Source organism: Tachysurus vachellii, chromosome 21 (genome assembly GCF_030014155.1).
Source record: "Tachysurus vachellii isolate PV-2020 chromosome 21, HZAU_Pvac_v1, whole genome shotgun sequence".
Classification (NCBI taxonomy): domain Eukaryota; kingdom Metazoa; phylum Chordata; class Actinopteri; order Siluriformes; family Bagridae; genus Tachysurus; species Tachysurus vachellii.
Genome location: NC_083480.1, coordinates 5,768,738 through 5,782,603, shown reverse-complemented (window position 1 = coordinate 5,782,603; position 13,866 = coordinate 5,768,738). Strand labels below are relative to the sequence as shown.

Genomic DNA, 13,866 nt, shown 5'->3' with positions numbered 1-13,866 from the left:
ACATACATTCCATACTCTTCATAAGGTGAAACAAAGTTCCTGCCTGTAACAGGTTAACACCAAACTGATCTAATCAATACTATTACAGTCCGAGTAGTGAAACGGAGATAAAAGAAGGCATGCTAGCAGGGTTAGAATGAGGTGAAGAGATGCAATAAGAGGATGAACAGGATCAGCCAAACACGCGAGAACGAACACCTACGGATGGAAAGAACAAGCATGACGACACATTACGTAATACAAAAAGGAATAGAAAGACATCAGAATAAGGATTTGAAAGGGTGACAAAATAAATCATAGTTCCAGGTATTGTGTTAGCAAGGACCAACAAGAGACAAGGTAAAGAATAAATTCAACTGTTATTCCAATTATATTTCGTTTGGATATTTCCGTCGACTCGTATTACGCACACAAGTATCTAAATGTCTCTTGTAGATCTAAACTTGAAGAGTAAAGACATTTTGTAGACTAGAAATTATTCTCAAGTAAAATGTAAACACATTAGTGTGTAAGTTGTTAGAATGCTGTAAGGTTCAGTATTAAAACAAACAAAAACAAATAAATTCAGGGAGAACTGCAGCCGCAAAGGATAGAATTACCCGGCAACTACAGCACTGCCAGCACAATGATGGACAAAAAAAAGTGAATTAGTGCAGTCACTGTTTGCATATCCACCATTTAAGTATATTAAAATACTACTTTAAGGACTAATGTTATAGTAGAAGAAAAAATAAAAACAGGATCTGTTAGACATGCAATTTTAAACAAAACCAAATATTTTAATAGAACAATGTTTAGTAATGCCCCATGCATTCGTGTGCACCAGTTAGTCACGCTGGTTTTCTATCTTCAGCACTAAATCTAATTTAATATTATTATTCATCAATAATTCAAAATAATGAACTAGCGTTTTTCAAAAGCAAAGTAGTGGAAACAAATCCTTTTTAGCTTTATCCACATTTTCCCTCTTGTAAATGGCCTCTTCCAGAAAACATCAAGCACACAGACTCCCACAATTGGATAGTGTCCATGACCTTGACATGGCAGCCAGTAACGCATCCATCACCCAACGAGAGTCCTTGACTCCCAGCAATGAATGGCTGTGGCTATGAAATTTGCAATTGGATTTTTGTGCAAATATGTTACTGTTCCACCAATTAGGAGCCTGAGGGAAAGAAATGTTTGATGCCGGATTCTGTTAGTCTTCCCAATGCCAACTGAGAAGCTCAACAACCAAGTACTTGTTCATGCCAGAATAGCAAGACTACCAAAAGGGGACATATGGTCAGAGCTAGAATCCTTTGACTAGCCAATGCAACCATCAGCGAATTGCCACGAGTCATCACTCGAACTGGAAAGAGCACTCACTAGAAATCACTTTGTTACTAATGAAAGTGGCACTAGTGCTAATTCGTGTCTGGTGACATTGATTCCTCATCCATTACAGCTTTCCTCTGAATCTCTTCCTATCTCTTCCACTCATGCACAACCAAATGGCAAATCACAAGCTCCTCCACAACTGTTACTGTTTTTAGTGTTAATCGTACTACTAGTGGCTCAAGAAAGGAAAAAAAGGGAACTCTAATATGACTGGAAATAGTTAAAGCTCTGCTAGTTTCGGAATCAGATTACGAGTCTAAGCCTTCCGGTTCAAATAAAAACCACAATTAGGGTGGAAAATACTAGGTACATTAGACCATTAGTAATGGGTGAAACTGGACAGTACTTCAGAGAAAAGACATAAAAATCATACTTTGCTTGTACCACCTCTGTAGAATGGAAGAATAATGCATCAAGGCACAAAGCAGAGACTAAACAGACATTAGAAATACCCCTATATAGTTTACTGACACAAAGGACACCCAACTACAGACCTACTGATCATACCAACCACCCACACACACTCCAACATACAGAGAACCACCCCAACATACACAGAACCACCACAAACAGTTCTCTATGATCTATCAATAAATGAAAAGGGTTAGAAAAAGCTAGGTAACCCATATAGAACATTCCAACCATCTGCGGTGGATATGCAACGCAAAACAGAGTAGGCATGTTAGGAAACAGAGGTTAAAGGTGGACATAAAGAGCATAAGGAGGGCAGGGCTGGGCTTAGAGACCTGTTCACAATGACACTGTAGACTTTGGCCCTGACCGAACGCAGGAGCTCACTGTTCAGCAGGTTCTGACTGATGCAAAAAGTGCACCTGTTGCAGGCACACATGCACCGGAGCTTGGCGTGGCTGCGGAGACACACACACACACAAACAGGAAGAGGAGATCAGAGTCATGTATGATGCACCATCATGAGACCTGATTCCTAAACATTCCTCTTCCTCTTTAAAGGTTGGAGCTCCTGCCCTCCTATAAATCACCACTTAAGGGAAAAAAAAAGCAGAAATGGAGAAATTCAATGAGGCAAAACCACAATTAAACAGTACAAAAGCACAATTACACTCTTAATAACGTAACCATGTTCCACCAGATCAACAAACGGTCTGCTTAATATTTTTGTAGCATGCATCACTATAACCTTGTTCAGGATTGTCAGGCTTTTAGCGGATACTATTTTATAGTCAGTAGATGTTTGTTGTTTTTCTAAGACCGTTGTGATGATATTGTGGAGTGTATCCAATGTAGGCTTAACAAAACTAAAGCAACCAAAACCTTTACTTCCATTTAGTCAGGTATTAGAGACTTGTCTAGGGCTGACTCTTTTCCAAATGTCAAGTCTAACTGAGGGTTATAGACAAGTTTAGCTTCTTCTCTGCTGTCACTCACACAATGGTGGCTAACAGTACTAACTATTGACCACGGCTCCTAGAAACTGCTCTAAAATCCAGTTTTGTTCTCAAGTACAAGATTAAAAAATATTGCTTTATACTGTGATATCAAGCTCAATTTAATGATTTTTTTTTTAATTCTTTAAAAAAAAAAAGAAAAACAGTAGATAACAGACTTCACAGGCATGACTGAGACACCTCACTAAAGGTCCAGTTACCCACATATTTTGTTTACAGAAAACCCAACCAAGCATGTCTTAATACTCAAGACAATGTTTATCCGTCTCAAATGAAAGAAACTTCAGGCTTAGCAGATTTCTGTGCTTGTACATCGGAAAAGGAACCAAATCCCCCTCTTTATCTAAGGCCACGTTCACACTGCAGGTAAAAGTGGCCCAAATCCGATATTTTTGGGGTCAAGTGACCAGGTCAGACTTCTTCAGGAGTAGTGTGAACACTCAAATCTGGCCACTTCCATATGTGGTCCTGAATCAGACCCAAATCTGATCTTTTCCAATGTGGCCGCAGTGTGAACAGTCAAGGCGGATTTGATGCGACTTTTACGTCAATCTACATCGACATTCGTCACAATTATGCGCCGGCGAAACCTTTTTTTTTTTCTCCGGCGAAAACGTGACACAAACGTGACTGGTAACGTGTGTGTTAAGAGTGTTATATAAAGTGGTTACGTGAACCAGCTCATAATGTTTGCATTGAATACATCACATTATAGCATTACATGATATGTTTGCTTGCACCAGATGATACAATACTTCCTCCATAACCTCGCCAACTTTAGCGCAACGGCGTGCTGCGTGTGACGTCATTGTTATTGTTCGTTTGCGCATGCGGGTCAGTTCGAAACAGCAAACAGTTCACACTGGTATCTGATATAAGCCACATTTTAAAAGGTAATGTGAACAGCCAAACAAAAAAATCAGATCTGAGCAAAATATCCGAATTGAGCATTAAGACTTGCAGTGTGAACACGGCCTAAAGGACCTTGTGCTTCTTTGTCAATGTTATTATAAACAGGTGATTTGTAATAATTGAAAAGAATATTATTGATGTTAAACTAAAATCAATATCGCCTCCAACAGCATCAAAAGGAGTTTATTTGCACAGCTTAGTAGACTGATTTAAATCACCTCAGCCTTAACAGTGGGCCTTACCTATAGAGTCTTTACACATTTCCTTTTCATATATGTAAGTTAGAGATAAGCACCTCTCTGACCACCAGATTAGGAACAACGTCAGCATTAAAGGTGGGGTGCACAATGTTTGAAAGCCAATGTTGACATTTGAAATCACCTACACACACACACCCCTAACCCAAATGGGTGTCACCCCTGTTTTGATAGCTCCGCCCACACATACATATGCAACCCAGGCAACTATTATAGCGGAACCTGCTGGGGCAGCTGGCCGAGGGGATATTTTTATCAATAAATTAACTCGATGAGTAATACTATGGTAATACAAATGTGTTTTTGTAGTACTGTGCGTTGTACCGTGAAAGGTTTAGCTCTGTTTCAACACCTAGAACCCGAGGCAGAGGTAACGGCAGAGGCTGATGTCAGACATGCGCACTGAACACACTCTCCGCCGCATATTGACAAGACACGCCCCTTTCTGCTCATTGGCTACACGTTTGTCAGCCCAACTCAAAGCACTTTTCAAACATCGTGCACCCCACCTTTAAATGCTGGAACAGACAGCTGAAGGAAAAAACAAACTAATCTGATGATATATTTGTGAAAAATCTATCTAGAAATCTAGAACTGCAACATAATGTAAAGTGACATACAGTACAATGATCCAAAGCTAACAACACATTCGTCACCTAAATTACTATTACAGTCACTTTGATGGCAGTGTATTTTTTCTTGTAGTAGCGCAGTGTTAAGTGAAGTCTGTACAGAATCATAGAGGCAAAAAAAAAAAAAAAAATGAAAATGATATCATCATTATTGGAAGATACACAAACAAGCAGTAATGGAGAAAGGAGTAAGATCATGCCATCTCTAATCCAAATGAATGCTCAAAAGTATAATGAAAACATTATATTCAATTTTAAACAGTTCTGAAAACTTTTTTACATTTAACACATATTATGAAAGTATGGGATTAGGCGGTTTTAATGCACCGTCAGATTCATGACAATTTGTTTTCCAAGACAAAAAAGTTTCCTATAGAATAACGCAAAGGAAAAAAATGTACACGGGGAGGAGAACAGGCAGCCATGAGAGCCATGCAAGAGGATGGAAAGGCTGTAAAAAGTAGGCAGAGAAAGTGTTACTTACGGATACATGGCCATGGTGGTCAGTTTGGTGTAGATGTCTCTGCTGGGCGCTTCAGCCGTGTTACAGGTGAACTGCTGTGGCGGGTGCAGCTTGTGCCTCCTGCAGAAGTCTAGAGGAGATGTGCTGTATTGTTGGCGAACCTCATGCAAGTCTGACTTGGCGGTGATTATCATACATGGAGTTTTACTGTCCATGAAGTATTTCTAAAGTAAAAAAGAAAAACGAGGTCATGCTGATCCAACTCGATAATACTTTGTATTAATGAACCCTATAGTTGTACCTGATGTAGATTGCAGCTTGAGAACATTACAGCTATAAATCTTCTCTTCAGAATGTCTGTGTATAATCTCATAGATGTGCACGTGTGCGACAAACCTTATAAACCTTTGCGCAGTATTCAAAAGAGCGTGGATTACTGAGGTCATACACTAGACAGACAACGTCGCAGGCCAGATCAGCATCAGAGAGGAACTCAAAGTCTGGGAGAACCTCATGCAGCTGAGGAAGACATAAAACATTAATTCTTTACCGATCGTTAGATCGTACATGACGTTACGTAGGAATTCTGATGATTGCAATATGTAAACTTACTAGCAAGTACTTCTCCTGTCCATAAACATATGTGGTGCTGATGGCATAGTAGGATTTGTGGTCGTCCCTAATTTGTTTTTGCCTCTACAGGAAACGCGCACACAAATAAAAAAAAAAGTCAAGGTTTCATGCCAAAAAGGTATAAATGCCTAATCTGGACAAGTTTGCACAAAATCAACTATAAAGATTTTTTTGTGCAAGAACAGAAATTCCATTTGGCCTAAAACAAAGGGCAGGACAGAGGAAACTTGTGTCGGCATAATTTGTCACCATAAAAACAAACTGAAGAACCTTCATGACTGCAGACGTTTTGATGCAGAAAAACATGCAAAAAAAACAACACATACACCTTAAGCATGTTCTGTATCTACCATCTTTCAGATTTGTTCAGTGTACTCACAGTTAAGTTCCTGCCCAGAAAGGCTTGCAGGAAGCCACTCTTGCCACTACCACGTGCTCCCAGGACATTACACCGGAACACACTGCGCTGGGTTTGCTTCTTCTGCAGGTCAATGTGCTTGTTCCTGGTGACTACACCACACAAAACAGTCAACATAAAGATCTAGATAAAAGCACAAGGTGGCATCTAGTCTCTCTGTCCGACGTGCACGCAAATGTTTTTTCTCTTACTTGTGATGGCAGCAGCCTGTGAGTCCTGTTCATGAATGATAGAGTAACCAAGATAACCCAAGTATTCCAAGCAGCGCTGTACATCCAAGTATGTTGTCAGCCTGAAGGGTAGATCAGACATCATATACAAAAACTGCCTGGAGTACAAACGATTCTGAAATAAGGAGCTCTTTAGATCGGTAACGTTACTTACGTCCACTGTGACAGGTAGCCCTGGTAGGTGATCCAGCCCTTTTCGTTGGTATACACTGTATTGTTGACATCAGGGCCCCAGGGCATGTAAGGGAAGACTTTAAACAGATCTTTCAACTCATCAGGAGACAACGCACAGTCTCGATCCTGAAACAAACCTTGGCTTTATTCTGGGATTCATTTTGCTAAAAGCTGGACTTTTACACCATTCAATACATGAAGTATTAAAAATCTCCAAGCATGATTCTGTTACGTCTCACAGACTAGAGCTATACATCTCCCAGTGAATCCCTTAAAAGCTGACGCAATCCGGACTGATGGACTCACCTTGTCGTGCTTGTCAAACACACTCTGCAGAAAGAGGTACGCATTGTGGTTCAGCTCTGTGGTGCAGTTTGTGGGAATTTTTATCCTGCACAAAACAAGGATGTCCCCAGATTAGAAGACGACTTAATTAAATCCTAGCTGTTCCTGGCTCTAGCAAAGACGGCCTTAATGTGGTGCTTTATAGCTAAAATCATGTCAATGGATATTTACGTAATCTTTACATCAAATGTACAAATTTGATTCATAACTTATTTTGTTTGCAAATTGTAAGTAATTTTCCTGATCGATATTTTAAAAAAGTCAGGAGACCAAATGAGGGGTTTCCTTGCTAATCAGTTAAGCTCATTTTAAGTTTTAATAACACTAAATCAGCTTAAAGAGCTTATCAAGTGTTGCTAGTTATGGGGTGTCTCTACGTTTTTTCTTACTGAAAACAAGACGTTACTTTTTAATGGTCTATTGTTGCTCTATTGTGTGGAAATGAATTGCTCGACTCCAGTGAAACAGGTTATTTTGCTCAGCATTGAAACAGAGCAGCATAAGTGCGTTAATGTCTCCGTAAAACCGTCTGCTGATATTAAAACGAAATATTTTATTTTAGCGTTAGTTTATTTCAGTTATGTTCGCACCCACTGCAGTTCTGATACTAAACGCAAAGGACAGAGCCCGGCTTGTCAAGAAACCAATTAGCAGTGTGTGTACAAAACCGCATTAGTGTTATAGCAACACTGTGTGATTTTACTTGAGTATATACGCCCAACACTGCGTGTGACTCACAGAGGAAACAGGTATTCCTGGGTGAGCTCCAGGTCATCATCATAGCCAAACCTTCGGAGCACAGTCCACGTGGTCTCATGCCTCCCTCTCTGAATAAACAGAGTGTGTAGGAACAAGAAGCCTGGCAGAGGAAGAGCACACAACCCAGTCAGCTATGCATATTTACATTTAATTCTTTGGCAGACTCTCTTATCCACCGCAATTTACACAATTTAAAACCTTCTTAGGGAAACAAAAAAGTGAGCTACAAACAGTGAGGTTCATGTCCAGCAGAGCTGACCTTTAAGAGTGAGGCCGTTGTCTCTAATGCCATCGGTCATGTTTCGTCGGACAACATTTTTCACGTCCTCCAGCGCTTGAGGAGCAAGTGGCATGTTAAAACAGGTTCTCTGCAAAAGATTACACACCCACCCTGTTATTAGACAAACTAAGCCTGCATGAGTACTTTCTTTATTCAATATAAAATCATGCCAAGGCAACTTTTGTGATAGAAAATAAGAGCAAGGTTCATACTTGGAAGAAATTGAGCTCGTGGTCATTGAGAATCCCATCGTTGTCCAGGTCAGATATTTTGAAGATACGAGTAAGAGCTTTGATGCAAGAAGGCTTCATCTGAAACCAGACCACAGATATTATTATTCCATCTTTAATCATAAATTAATCATTAAAACTGTATTTGAAAAACATTATTAGAACAACAACCCTCAATAAGGTTTCCAAATCTGTTAGAACAGAATAGATATTTTGGAGGGAATCGGAAATGTAATAACTGAGGCAGAGGAGCTAATGCTAAAATGCTCTTAAGATTTTGTAGCCTGTAACGTCTAAGAATTTCTCACCTCCTTTTCCTCTGGACAATAAAGGGGGCCTGTAGGGTGCAAAACGGCCTTCTGGGCATAGTAGAACAACTCGGAGATATTCTTCAGGTTTTTTGCAGAACACTAAAAAAACAAAAATGATGGTTCAGATGGATGCTAGATAGCCAAGTAAAATTGTATTTGTTGAATTACATGTAACTATACATTGGTGGGGCTCTTATTTCAGTGTGCATTAAAAGGTTCGATCTGCTGATCTAGTTCTAATTTACAGAAGTTACAAAATACTCCGTCCTTCTTCGCCAGGTTTAATGTGTGTCTTATGAATAGGAACAATCCCATAACAGACAGTTACATACTGAGCTGGTGTGATTCAGCCTGATATAAACCCACCTGAAGTGGATTATTTTTATATAACTGCATGGTCTGTAAGTGTTATTCTGCTTATACCACGGTATCTTAACTTTTATTAATGACCAACACATTGTGGTCAGGCTCATAAACCCTGCAGTCTGTTATGTTACAGAGAAACCGGAAAGCACAAACTACACCGTATTGAAACTGTTTATTAAAAGTTTTAAATTATGTTTGGTACCTTCCATACAAATCCCTGTGAAGTTAACCCACAACTGACCGATCAGCGGTCATATGACACATAATTATAAACAATCAATTCAGTTGTAATGATAATCCCATTAGTGACATTTCAGCAGGATGTAGTTCCACTAAGGAGCATGTTTCTAATGATATCTTTTGTGGTGTGAAGACCATAGTAAAAGCTCATGGCCAAACACGAACGAGAGGGATTAATCTGATTCACTCTTCTTAAGCTCTATGTGCATGTAGTCTTGTAAGACCAGTCTCTTAATTTTGACTGAATCTTTTCACAAGAATTTGGCTGGATGCCACATGAGCCACCAGGTGATGCCTGGTTCCTCCATGATACTGCACACGCTTAGTGTCTCACAGAAATATTATCCAAACTTATTCATCTTAGATTTGGCTATTTGGCTATATTTTGGCTATTTTCAAGCGGCGGTTGAAGACCTACTTATTCAGGAAACACTTCAACTAGCACTTCTTTCCTTATCTTTTGCATTTATAAAAAAAAACAAAAAAAAAAAAAAACACACCTTTGACACTTTTTCATTGTAACTCTGAACAAATGTTTTAAACTCATGGTATCTTAAGTATGTAACTTAAGCATTGATCCAGCATTAATGTATTCAATGTTAGAGATTTAAGCACTTATGTATGTTGCTCTGGATAAGGGCGTCTGCCAAATGCTGTAAATGTAAATGTAGATTTAGAAAGACTTTCTAAACACATCCCATTAGTCAGAAAAAATAAAGTAATAGGAGAACTTTACTTACCTCAACACAGGTCTCAATTTCTGAGTACTGATTCATGATGGGCAGAATGGTCTCCATGCTGCTGTGGTCCACCAGGTCTGACTTATTCCCCACAAGAATCAGGGGCACTCTGTAAAATTTCACATTATATTTTTACAGTCAGTATTGCATTACTAATTTAATCCCAGTGTATATCTTTCTCTCCCTCCCTCCTGTTGCAGAAGACATGTTTTCCCATATCTCAAGGCATAACAAAAATTATGAAGATCTTAAGAAAAGCTCACAAACACCAAATTACACACTACTTTATATTCTATTTAATCAGCCAAGTGAGCACAACCCTTGCCTGCTTTGATTCTGACCCTACAGTGCAGTTTGTACGATATCATCTGATTTATGACTCCTAAACTCAATAATTCAAATAGTTTTTCTGGCTTCAGCTAAATATACAATGCCTCAAGCACCATTAAATTCTGTATAATTCTACAGACGTGGAGCAGATTTACACAAAATGCAAAACCCTAATTTAAAAAAAAAAAATCTCTCGTGTGTGTTCACAGATTGTCACAATATCTGTTCATGTGTATAATATAAATAAATATAACTATATATACACACACATCATAATTAATACTTGGCTACTTCACTATATTAACATACTAAGATATAAAAAATCTAAAAAAATAAACAATTAAATAAAATAATTTAATTAAAAATAAAATAAATTAAATGCATTAGCATCATATATATAAATGACATAGCCTTTTCGAAATAGAAAACTGTGCATCTGTGTCTATCCTCAGTGCCAGATAATGAGCAGGCTGAACATTTCTATGCACCGCAAAGCCTTGTACAGACTACAGACACACATACCTGCTGTCCTTGTCTGTTCTGTCGTTAATGAGAGGAATCCAATGGCTGGTTACCTAGAGTAAAGCAATAAAGGACTTCAAACCATATTCAATTAACAAATACAACAAGAAAACTATGACGTAATTATCTGATTTCCATAAAGACCAAACCTACCTTCTCAATAGTCTTTTTGTTGTTTACAGAGTACACTATGCATATGACATTTGCCTGAAACAATGTTTATTATTATTATTATCATCATCAACAACAACAGAAGGATGTGACATTTTACTAAATAGAAAATGTATACATGATATGGAGAGACATGCAATGCAATACAATCCTATGAGCACCATAAATAGTGCACACACACACATAGTACTGACTTTAAAGTTAGAGGTATAATGAAGCAGCCGAATAGCAGGATTATTACTGACTGTCTTTATTAGTGTTGCTAACCTGTAATGTTACAGTTACAGATGAGACAACTGCACCATGTTACGTCCTATCACAGTAACATAACACAACAGAATCATTACAACAGTTCTAACAGTAATCCGTAATGAATACAACCGCTTTAGCAAAATAATCAACAACTGAATTTTATACACAAACCCTCTCTCCTTACAGAAGGTTTAATTTTAGCAGCAAGAAAAGTGATTTGCTGTCAAAATTCGAACGCTAGTTGTGACCCTACGGATAACCGTTACTATGGTAACCAGTAGAAGGAAATTTATTTATGACAAAAATTATCACGATCTTGACATTACACTATCTCCTCACCCAGCCCCACATCTGACTACCCAATTTATATATCGAATTCAACCCGACTCTAACCATGTCAGTGAAATCAGGCTCACCTTAGATATTTCTTGGTATAGCTGTTCGTCCGACTGCTCTGCTTCTACGGATTAAGAAAATAAGATCAGCAGATAGAACAAAGAGAAAACAACAGATGAGGAGAACTGGAAGTGCAACAGAAGTTTCATATGAACAGATAATCCCATCAGAGTGTGAGTATAAATAATAATCAGGGAGTGATATTCAGAAATGATGCATGCTATAAGACTTTACCAGAGTAGTCCACTATGTGTGTCGGCACTCTCTCAGGGGTGACGTCAGCAGGAATGGTGATCTCCTCAGCACGCAACGGTACCTTAAGCATAGCAAAACAAAACACAGCAGGCATTTAAACATCGTTTAATGTTTCCACCCATAAAGTATGTACGATTCAAGGAAACATTAATGTTGCAACAGACTGTCGTACCTCATCAGGGAATTCCTCACTGACCAGTGACATGATCAGTGACGTCTTCCCAACTTTAGCTGTGGAAGGAGAAATATTTTTTGATCAGTGTTCTGGTGTAAAGCGTGTAAAACTCTTCGGATTATAACTGACTCTGATCTACAGATACGATACGACCATGTGCAGAAGTTTGCATTCTTTCATGACTATTGGATGAAAAGACAAAATCTAAAAATAATTCTAACCTAAATTGTAAAAAAAACAAACATGTACAAGAAGCTTAAACATAAATACAATAAATAAATAAACAAACAAAAATAAACTAAAAATATCAAACAATTTGACAAAAGAGGTGTCAGGAAGACTGGATGTTCAGCAATGTGTAGGATGATGGTTCTGCTATTCCACAATCGACATTATGAACTAATGGATTACAGATCTGCTTCTAAGGGCGTGCAAACTTTTGCACTTCACTCTAAATGGCTTTTAGCGCCATTCTGAAAGTCCTAGTTGCTATAAATACGTTCTGTAAACAAAGAACAACCCGAACACGATGTTAGAAGAGAAGCATCACCACAATATCTGTTGGACTTCTCTGTAAAACGGTTCTGCAGCCTTTAAGACGTTGTGCTAATGTTGCTAATGGGTGCTAACGTCGTTGAGCTCTGATATAAATGTTCTTACAACACAAAAACAAACAAAACTGAATTGTGAAATGTACACGGTTTAATACACAGTTTAATCTGATCGACCTCAGATTATAACGTAGCTGAAATTGAGTGCAGGGGGCGCGTGAAACCGCTAGCCTATTAGCTACATTAGCTTCCTAAAGAGCTCCAAACTTCATTATTTTTTCACTTACGTTCCCCGACTAATAATATCCTGACGTCCTTCCTCATTGTTTACGACGTGTATCCAGTTAAAACAAACGCAAAGCTCTTCGAAATAGCATGTAGCTAAACAGCACAGCAACACAGTCCCGGTTACTGTGCTTCTCTGAGGCAATGCTATGCTAAGCTAAGGCTAAGCTAAGCTAATGACACCGGGCTACGCATGCGCAGTTCGATCGATTAGCGCTCTTGTAGGGCAAAACGGACGGAAGTTGGGTGCTTATTTCCTCCTTAAATGGTGCTTGTAGTAACGACGTAGCGTCTGTAGAGGGAGATATTTGGGTTCAGATGGAGCGTTTCTGTCTAAATATTACAACATTCATTCATTCATTCATTTTCTACCGCTTATCCGAACTACCTCGGGTCACGGGGAGCCTGTGCCTATCTCAGGCGTCATCGGGCATCAAGGCAGGATACACCCTGATACACCCTGGACCCAACCCATCGCAGGGCACACACTCATTCACTCACGCAATCACACACTACGGACAATTTTCCAGAGATGCCAATCAACCTACCATGCATGTCTTTGGACCGGGGGAGGAAACCGGAGTACCCGGAGGAAACCCCCGAGGCACGGGGAGAACATGCAAACTCCACACACACAAGGTGGAGGCGGGAATCGAACCCCGACCCTGGAGGTGTGAGGCGAACCACTAAGCCACCGTGTCCCCCAATATTACAACATAAAAGTTAAAAAAACTGAACAATTAAAGTGAAAAACAAGCATTTTAGTACAAGTTAAATATAATAACACGGTTCTATACTGAACTACAGACCATGTATATTATGTAGAACAACTATAGTGTTTATAAAAGAGATCTATTCTTGGTGATGAAGTCAACAATATTCACACAATATACACATTTTATAGGTTATACAGTAATACATGACCAATGTTATGGTCAATTAATTCATGCATTATTTAATCCAAGGTTATTTCTGGATTTTCAAAAGCCCCGAGCTCCGTTTTACAAATCATACCTCTCAATTGACAGTCTACGGAATGGAGCCTCCTGTCTGACCCATGCTAAAAAAAACTATTACTACAAAAGATATTATTACAAAATTCAAACAATGTCTTTGTTTACCTGCACATCTT

General features: G+C 38.9%; 1 protein-coding gene across 3 annotated transcripts in view; it reads right to left on the bottom strand.

Annotated features, from left to right (window-relative positions):
* The window catches only part of rhot1a (ras homolog family member T1a), a 15,928-nt gene extending 3,032 nt beyond the window's left edge, over positions 1-12,896 (bottom strand). The window contains exons 1-20 of one of the 3 annotated variants that reach the window (XM_060897252.1): positions 12,737-12,896; positions 11,896-11,954; positions 11,703-11,784; positions 11,489-11,532; positions 10,803-10,856; positions 10,650-10,702; positions 9,798-9,906; positions 8,449-8,550; positions 8,123-8,221; positions 7,890-7,998; positions 7,610-7,730; positions 6,833-6,917; positions 6,507-6,652; positions 6,314-6,414; positions 6,084-6,214; positions 5,684-5,767; positions 5,468-5,590; positions 5,093-5,295; positions 2,127-2,249; positions 66-198 (exon numbers count right to left, since the gene is read on the bottom strand). In XM_060897252.1, the coding sequence (XP_060753235.1) occupies positions 132-198; positions 2,127-2,249; positions 5,093-5,295; positions 5,468-5,590; positions 5,684-5,767; positions 6,084-6,214; positions 6,314-6,414; positions 6,507-6,652; positions 6,833-6,917; positions 7,610-7,730; positions 7,890-7,998; positions 8,123-8,221; positions 8,449-8,550; positions 9,798-9,906; positions 10,650-10,702; positions 10,803-10,856; positions 11,489-11,532; positions 11,703-11,784; positions 11,896-11,954; positions 12,737-12,773 (1,932 nt within the window). In that variant the 5' untranslated portion in view covers positions 12,774-12,896 and the 3' untranslated portion in view covers positions 66-131. Of the gene's footprint in view, positions 1-65; positions 199-2,126; positions 2,250-5,092; positions 5,296-5,467; positions 5,591-5,683; positions 5,768-6,083; positions 6,215-6,313; positions 6,415-6,506; positions 6,653-6,832; positions 6,918-7,609; positions 7,731-7,889; positions 7,999-8,122; positions 8,222-8,448; positions 8,551-9,797; positions 9,907-10,649; positions 10,703-10,802; positions 10,857-11,488; positions 11,533-11,702; positions 11,785-11,895; positions 11,955-12,736 lie in introns of those variants that run through there. The other 2 variants (XM_060897251.1, XM_060897253.1) reach the window with 2 other exon arrangements.
* Between the last annotated feature and the right edge of the window lie 970 nt (positions 12,897-13,866).